Source organism: Microtus ochrogaster, chromosome 15 (assembly GCF_000317375.1).
Source record: "Microtus ochrogaster isolate Prairie Vole_2 chromosome 15, MicOch1.0, whole genome shotgun sequence".
In the NCBI taxonomy this organism is placed as follows: Eukaryota; Metazoa; Chordata; class Mammalia; order Rodentia; family Cricetidae; genus Microtus; species Microtus ochrogaster.
Window position 1 is genome coordinate 15,481,399 of NC_022017.1, and position 9,105 is coordinate 15,490,503.

The window sequence follows — 9,105 nt, forward strand, 5'->3', positions numbered from 1 at the left end:
CTGCATGTGTGCGCTGGGGAGGGGCACCCTGCTGCATGTGTGCCCTTGGGAGGGGCACCCTGCTGTATGCGTGTGCTGGGGAGGGGCACCCTGCTGCACGTGTGCGCTGGGGAGGGCCACTCTGCTGCATGTATGTACTTGAAAGAGGATGGAAACCCATTTAGCCAATTGCACAGCGTATGCCCAATCCTGGTTTAAGTCTGGGTGAGTCTGCTGAGGTGTTGAGACAGCACAGGCTCTTGACATTGGGAAAGTGTACCTTGCAATTGATTCAGGCTGCAAGCCAGTGGGCTGCTGCCTCCTGGAGCTGGAGGAGAATCTACTTTAGGCCTTTCCCCAAAATCCAATAGTTGTCGACCTGTGGTGTCCTTGATGTAGAGACAACATCTGACCTTGTCTCTGCCTTTACTTGCTACACACACACACACACACACACACACACACACACACACACCACATGCATATCTGTCTCCAAGCCCCCTTTTTATACGGACATCAGTCATATTGCACTAGGGTCCAGCTCACATCTTTCTACCCTCAACAACTCAGCTTTGTCAAGCCTGAGATGGCCACCTGGAGAGGTGACACACCTTGATAACAGCAGAGGGGAAGACTTCGATTTTAACCAGCCTGACTTCCCAACCTCTGGATTGACATTTGTCACCCGAATAAGCTGGGCATTTCATGCCTACATCTGCCCTCAGGTGCACCCCTAGCTTTCAAGCCATAGCAGCCAGGCCTCTCTGACTCTAGGACCCAGGAGTCTGAGGGCCAGAAGTGCCGTGGCATACAGATTTCCATGAGCAGTAAGCCTTCATGGCATGTATGTAGAAGTATATAAAAGTATGTCCCTATTTATGTAGAATTATATAAAAGTATGTCCCTATTTTCTCTGCTGTGGGCATGAGCAGAGAGAGCACAGGACAAGGGCCAGACACCTCAGTTATAGATCCAGGCTCTGAGATTTTGGGGATCCGAGGCCCTTGCTTGCCTGGGGCCAGCCCCTCCCCTTGACTGAGCGGATCAATAGCTGTGGTCACCAGGTGCAGAGGCCACCAATTGTGTAAGATCTTTCTTAGATCTCCCAGGTGCCACCCTGCCTGGACCAGGGCCCAGGCCACTTGGCATTCGAGAGAACAGGCTATGGCATAGGAGAGGGGCTCAGGGTGACTGTGTCCTATTGGTATGTGGATCCTGTTCCCATCCTCAGTTCTTGCCCCTTGGAAGGTTTGCAAGATGGAATCTGGAGACTGGGGTGAGAGGAGGGAGAATGAACTGGGTTGGGAATGAGTGGCTCATAGATAGGGTCAAGGGTCAGACCCATAAGTGGGAGCAAGTGGGAGCAAGGACCCAGATAGAGCCGAGGATCAGGGGACAGTCAGGAGAGCTACTGTCCTTTTGAACAATAACCAGTCATGCCTCTCCACCCCCACAAGGCCGGGCTTTCAGATACCAGCCATTTTCCTGTTGGCCCAGGAAGGGCTAATGGCTGCAATTATCATAACTCAGACCCAGGGACTTGCCCTGGTTCCTCTGTTACAAAAGGGGCCACGTCTACTGAGCATGCAGCTGACCTCACAGAGTAGGTGTGTGTTCACACTCTCCACACCCCACAGCTTCCCACGCCACGCCCTCCCATGCCACAGCCTTGCACGCCATAAACTTCACATACATGTGCATCTCTCCCGCCACAGGTGCCTCACAGCCCCCCCACCTTCTGCCTCACAAACTGTGGCCATCACACTGTGAACATGCCCACACCCATGTACACACAGATCTCCCGTGCTTTACAAAGACTCACTCCACGCTACAGACACATCCTTCATGCAGATATTTTTCCACGCCCCCAAACATGCATCATCTACCCACACATCCATTCCACACTGCACAAATATTTTCTATATGCCTGGTGTGCACCTGTGCACGTGCACACACACATGCATGCGCGTGCGCACATACAGACACAGACACAGAGACACACACACACACACACACACACACACACACGCACGCCCTGGGAACCACTTGTCCACAGCACACTGAATCTCAGATACACATAGAACTCTCTGCAGGAAACCCTGGCTTGTTTCATGTGATTTGAGGAAATGTTTGGGTGAGACCCGCCCGCTCTGCGGCAGCACTGTTCTGCAGAATTCTTCCATGAGTCTCCCATGCAGCTTCCGTTTCCTAGATGTGCACCAAAATGCAAAGAAGCAGCAGGATTCATTGTTGCGCATTTCATCTAACCCAAGAGAGCAGCCAAGCCAACATTTCAGCCTACAACCGTTATCCAAATGATCAATGAGATAACTGACATTTTTTCCTCACTTGGGATCTGGGAAATCTGGGGTGTATATTACTTATGAGCCCATCTCAGCTCATACTGACTCTAGCCATGTCCAAGGACCACAGTGGGCACTGCTTTCGGCAACAGGGCTTCGTAGAATAGATAGTTCCTAGGTCAATGGAAGAGAGTGTCAACCTCTCCCCCCACCCCCGCTACGCACACCACTTCTCTTCTCTGTCTCCATAACTTTCAGGCTAGTGTAGGATGTGTGAGCCCCTGTTCTCACCTGACCAGGCCTCTGTAATCCCCCAGCAGAATCTGTTCCCACTCACGCTCTTGGGGGACCAGGGGCTGTAACAAGGCAAGAATGTCACCAAGCAACAGGCCCCGGGGGAGAGCTCAGGTCTCCTGCTTCTGCCTGCCTGCTCCCTGGGTACCCATGGGGCAGGGCGGGGCTGGGTAGGCGGGCACTGCTTACCTCCTCCCTCCTGCCTGTTTACCTGTGTTCAGTTACATTGTTGCCCTGGACCTGACTGGAGGCCCATGGAGCTTGGGGCCACAGGCCACAGGGGACAAGGGCCAGGCACCCAAGCCATGGCTCCAGGCCATTGATCCAGCCTAGGCTGGTCAGTTGGGGGTGGAAAGACCTTGGCCTGGATAAACAGAGGCTTCCAGGCCTGTTTGCAGGCCTTGCATCTGCCTTCCGCTCTTGAAGGTAAGCAGGGGCCTCTGAACAGGGGACCAGGATCTATGAACAGCCTGGTGAAACATCTCCCTCTCAGAGTCAGGCCCGGCTTCCTGAAGCTCTGAGGGGCCTGAGTTGCTCTGAGCTGGACTTGCAGGGCCTCATTGGTCACAGTGAGCTGGAACAGAGACCACAGGGTGCACAAGCTGCAACTGGGGGATTGTAGGTGGAGTGAACCTACCTGGGTGTAAGTTGTAGGATGCCAGAGGGCTTCCAGGGACTGGGTGGCCTGAGATCCAGGTGCCCCGAGACAAGAGAGGCCTAGTTTATGGGACTAGTTGCTTTATTTCTCATTCCACTTACGGCTTCATACCCTGGGCTTTCCAGAGAGCAAGGCAGATGCGGAGCTGTGTGATCTACACACAGGACCCTTGACTCAGGCTGAAGCGTGTGTGTGTGTGTGTGTGTGTGTGTATGGGAGGCCAGGGTGTACACGTAGGGGCCTGTATAATGAACAGGTAGATGTGCGTTCCTCAGGGTATCTCAGTCTCTGTGTATCCGTGGGGTGGGTGTGCGTGGACTTAAGTGTGTGTCAGGAGTTCCCAACAGACCCCTCCTGTGGCCCACACTCAGGTCCCTAGCTTCAGCCGTTCACAGCAGGGTTTCCTCTAGGTGCCAACATGTATGTCCCATGTTCTTGGGTCAGAGTCCCAGCTGGGCCCTTCTGCTCAGTCCTAGGGAGTTCATCTGCCGGTACTTCTGATTCCACTAAACAGACCATATAGCAAGCAGCCGAGGCTGTGAGAGGTGGAATGGGGCCTGTGGCTGGGGCAGATCTCTCACACTGCGCTTGAATCCAGGTCTGCCCTGTGCTACCTAGCAGCCCTGCCCCAGTGAACCCAGCCTGCAGAAGGCGGACAAGGATGCTCCACTGTCAGGAGGATGGGAGCGGGTACAGAGCAGGGGCTGGGTCTTGCAGATGCTCTACCAGGGGAGAAGATTGCCCCCTTTCCAGGGGCTGCGTGTCATGGATCAGACAGAGAGCACACCCACCTGGTCCATTGCACTGATGGGGTCACCACCCCTCCACGGACACTCTGTGAAAGCTTCTAGCAGGAAGTTGCTGTCTCCACTGAGTGTAGAGAGGTTGCTTCAGAGTTTGTGGGTCAGGAGGGAGCTCAGAGAAGAGGAACACTGGGAAAGGGGGCACTGATTATCAGTAATAAGAATTCACAGGGCTTACAATTCAACTAATGGCATGCCCCAGGCTGGTGACTGGCACTTGGTCCAAAAAGTTTACTATTGTCCTTGTTATTCAAGTTTATAATCAAGAGAAGACCCATGCCAAGAAGGAAGAGGGGAAGTGGTGACGAGGTGGGAGATGGGTCAGCCTTTGGGGAGTGTGGCGCCTTTAGGGTAGGTGGGAAGGACCTGGGGTCTTACATTCATTCATTGGACAGCAAGTGAAGGCCCACTCCATACCAGGCTCTGCAAGATGGAGAAAGCCTTGTGTTTGTGCAGTTGTCGGGCAGACAGAAGACTCATAGGCATATCATGGGAGTAGGATTCCACAAATGCCATGAAGAAGACGTCCGCGGGAAAAGGGGCAGGAAAGGCTCAGAGGAGATGTATGGACCATGAGGCAAACTGAAGGAAAACGTTCCTGACAGGGGAGGCGGCAAACAGAAAGGCCCTGGGGTGGGAGTCAGCAGGCTGTTTGTCTTCAGTCAAAGGAGGAGAAGCAGAGGAAGACATGTGGGGTCCTTTTGGACTGCGCTCTAGGTAGCTGGAGCTACGTGTGGCTTGCAAGCTGGACGCATGGTGATGTTGTCATCTTGGCAGTTGTGTGGGAATTCACCGATGGAAGTGGTTGTGACTGGCCATTGTAGTGACAGTGGGTCTGGCAGAAACAGATGAAATGGCCTAGATGTGGTAGAGAGGAGAGAGGAGCTAGGATGAGCCAAGGGGATGCCAGAAAAGGATGGGGAGAACTGGACGGAGGCCACACTCCTACACCCCAGCACTCAGGTGAATGAGGTGAAGGCTAGCCTGGGCTACACAGCAAGGCTGTGGGTTCTTAGTGTAGTGGGAAGGTAGAGTCACATATTTTTATGATAGGCTGGACCTCAGAACAATGAAAGCCGTTGTCTAATAGTAAAAGCAGTGGTGTGGCTCTCCTCATAGTGGGTATAGAAGATGGAGCCAGGGGCTCTGTAGTCACTGTAAACCCCAACGCCATGTCCAGCAGAGATTTTGGTTCTCTGGGAGCTCTAACAAAATGGGGTGACTCAACCTGTCACCCAATTGAGGGGGTTGAGGCGACTCGGCATCCTTTTTGGATCTAACCCCCCAGGCCCTGCTTCCTATAAGCTGCTCCACTGACACCCAGCACCCATTGTTCATTTGAAGGAAACACCCTGAGCTGGGCTCCAGAGGTGAACAAGGGCAAAGGCTGCCTGTTCGTTTGCTGGTTGCTGGCTGGCTTGTTTAGAACAAGCAAGCCCAGAGTCTGGAACAGAGGATCCTCCTGCCTCAGACTCAGATTCCTGAGGCCTAGGATTGTGGATGCACCCTATCGAGCACACCTCAAGGCTCTGCTTTCTGTTTGGTTTGCTTTTGTGTGTATGAATGTGTGTGTTTCTTCGGGTATGGACACAGTGCATGCATTCTGCAACATACGTGTGCTAGTTAAAGAAAAAATCCTCACCTCCTACCGTGTTTGGGATAGGATCTTGTTTGTGTTACCCGGCTCAGAAGCTGCTGAGGGTTCACCTATCCTACGTCCCATCTTGCTATAGCAGCTCTGTGACTATCGATGTCCACTATCGCATCCAGTTTTTAGCAGGGTTCACCTGCCTCCATGCTGCATCTTGCTGTAGGAGCGCTGCAATTACAGATGCATGCTATTGCATCCAGTTTTGATGTGGGTTCCGGAGATCCGAACTTGGGTCTTCACACTCACCCAGTAAGCATTCTGTTCAGTGAGCCATCTCCCCAGCCCCAGTTCTTATTTTAAAAGGGGAGACGGAGAGAAACAAGGCCCAAAGCCAGGTATGTTGGTTCTAACCAAGGTGGCCTAGGTGCAAGGAGATGAGTGACTTAACTCACCAAGGACCCTGAACCCTTGAACCCATTGCAAGACAGTACATAAGAAGGGTTCCACTCCTAGTGGCTTCACTAGGATAAAGTCTCATGGCGAGGTCTTGAATGAAGGGTGATGCCTATGACAAGAGAGAATGAGCACGTCGGGCAGTGGTGTCGCACATCTGTAATCCCAGTGCTCGGAAGCAGAGGCACATGGATCTCTGTGAGTTCGAGGCCAGCCTAGTCTACAGAGCAAGGTCTAGGACAAACTCCAAAGTTATACAGAGAAACCCTGTCTCAAAAAACCAAAAAGAAACAAAGAAAAGGAGAGAGAAGGGGGAGGAGGGAGGGAGGAAGGGAGGAAGGAGGGAGGGAGGAAGGGAGGGAAAGCAGGCTTGGATGCCCTGGCACTAGGAGCCATGGGGGAATTTACAGCAGGTGGATGAGGGCAGAGGGCAGGAGACTTTCTGGTGACAATGTGGAGGGTGTGACAGAGAAGGGGACAGGAAGCAGGCAGCCTAGGTAGGAGACTGTTCCAAGAGTCCAGGTGACTCCTCCTACCAACACATGTTCTGGGGGTGCACTTTGGGGTCACAGTGACATCTATAGGTGCTACAAGGAGAGAAAGCAACAACTCAGTGAACTAGAATCCTTGCTGTGGTGTGTGTGTGTGTGTGTGTGTGTGTGTGTGTGTGTGTCGGAGCCCTTGGTGGGTACTGTCCTTCTGTGTCCAAAGTTTGCTTTGGAGTATCTAAGATAGAGCAACAGAAGGAACTAGGAAGGGTGACCTTCCATTGTCGTTTGACTATAACTTGATAATTAGAGGAGATAGCCAGACTGGGGGGGGGGGGGCGACACTCAGCTGCTGCTGTGTGATCTTAGCCAGGGGCTTAGCCTCCCTGAGCTTCAATTTGTTTTCATTTGTGTTAGTCCCAGTCATTCAAACACACCAGGAAAATGAGGCTTGGCTAATCCTGGCCTGATTTATTTCCAAGACACTTGGGGTCTCTCTTTCTTCATCTGTCCAATGGGTTCAAAGTCCCAAGAGGCTTACATGGGGAGGGCTGGCTGAAGAAGAACACATGGGGACAGTTGTCCATATCCTGGGCAATCTGTGGATTAAATAAAGTGATATGTAAAATGTCTCCCGAAGGAATGAGATGATCATGAACTTCTGCGGTTTTCCTCAGTCCCAGGAGATTTTTGAGATGAGGAGAGCAAAGGTCACCGAACCTTGCAGGGCAACAGGTCTGGATGGAGGACAGGGATGGTTCACAGTGTCTGGGGACTGGGGTGCATACATTGATTGGGGTGTTATATACCCCAAGGAAGGAAAAACATGCCCCCGCATGGAAGGGAAGCCACTGGGAAAGTGGCAGAAGTCTGTATTCATGGCTCCCATCTGTTTGTGAGCCCTTCCTTAGGACCTACAGGGTTTCAAATCATCTAGCCCTGTCGCCTCCCTTCTGGCATGTACCCCTGAGGCCACTTCTGCTCCCTGTAAGCTGCTCAGCAGTCACTCTCAGTCCCCACTTGCAAAGTCCCTGTCCTTCCGTGCAAAGGGCAGGGGTGCTGCCTTGCTTCTGGGCACCACTGGGTCTCAGCAAAGGCTCCCTTGCAGATGCCAAGATGTTTCCAGCTTCCTTGTTCTACCAGGATGCCCCCCGCTGAGGTCCCCCAAGCAGCTGGTGGGCAGGGCGATGGAGGTGATGGCGAGGGAGCTGCTGATCCAGAGGAGATGTTCAAGACCCCCAAAAACACCAAGAGAAAAGCCCGAGACTACGCCCGCTTCACGCCACTACTGCTGATCTTGGCTGCTTTGGCCTCAGCAGGAGTCATGCTTTGGTATTTCCTAGGTAATGGAAAGTGAGGGCCCAGCTGGAGTGGTACCCTGGGAGGGTTCAGGGTGGATGTAGGGAAGACTGTCAGGGCTGTGTGTGTATACAGTAGGATGGGCCAGGATTCCAGGTTCTGTGGTGCTGTTCTCCTCAAGGTGGGCATTCTGCTGGACCTTTGTAAGTCCCATGCCTTAGTCTGCTCCCTGATTCCTTCAGCTGAGGAGGGTGGACTCTTTAGCACCCAGTTCTTGGGTCGGGACAAGCCAGGGTATGTGCACACCCCATTCTTTGCCTACAGCACTCCAGGATTATCCCTTGGGCTCAAAGCCATGTGCTCTGCTGCAGGAGGCCCAGAGGTACCCACGGGACCTGGTACCAATTAATGCCTCTGCTCATTTGAGCCCAAGGTGCTCCTCTGGGGAGAGGACTACAGCTTCGTCACCTCTGCGTCTCCAGGGCTAAGCACGGAAAACCAAGGGGACCACTAGACAGCATCCAGGCTTGGGAACCTCTTCCTCGTATCTGACTTTGCCTCTTTGGACCTGATATCATATCCCTCAAGTAGTCCATGGAGCCACAGGAGCATCCGGCCATGCTCTGGGTCCAAAGAAAGCCTTCTGTCCATGCATTCATGGCTTGATGTTCCTGAGTGTTGGATGCGGGTGGGAAATAGCTCATCTCCAGCTCTTGGTCATGGAAGGAAGTAGAATGATAAGATTAGTCTGCGCCTGTGAAAATGTTCCCCATATGATGTAGAAGATTTATCTGTCCAAGCATCATGCACCCATTCATCCACCTATCCATCCAACATCTACCATCCACCCACCCATCCAACCAACATCCATTCATTAATTTATCCATCCATCAATCTCTCCCTCTGCCATCCATTTCATCCAACAATCCATCATCCTCCATCAATCCATTGACCATCCACTCATCCATTTATCCATTCAATCATCCATCCATCTACTTCTCCATTGTCCATCCAACCATCCAACCATCTATCACCCATTCATCAACCATCCGTCTACCCACCATCCACTCATTCACTTATCCCTCAATCCAGCATCTATCCATCAGCAACTCAACCATCTAACCATTCAACCATTCATCTGCCACCTGTCAAGCATTCATCCATAAATCCATTCATCCATCCATAATCCAAACATCCATCCATCTGTCATCCACCCATCAATCCATCTATCTGTTAT

The 9,105-nt window shown here is 52.3% G+C and overlaps 1 protein-coding gene across 2 annotated transcripts in view; it reads left to right on the forward strand.

Annotated features, from left to right (window-relative positions):
- The first annotated feature begins 2,808 nt into the window (after nt 1–2,808).
- The window catches only part of Tmprss6 (transmembrane serine protease 6), a 31,293-nt gene continuing 24,996 nt past the window's right edge, over nt 2,809–9,105 (forward strand). Inside the window, exons 1-2 of one of the 2 annotated variants that reach the window (XM_013348731.1) lie at nt 2,809–3,002; nt 7,678–7,912. In XM_013348731.1, the coding sequence (XP_013204185.1) occupies nt 7,678–7,912 (235 nt within the window). In that variant the 5' untranslated portion in view covers nt 2,809–3,002. The remainder of the gene's footprint in view (nt 3,003–7,677; nt 7,913–9,105) is intronic. The other variant, XM_026782623.1, reaches the window with a different exon arrangement.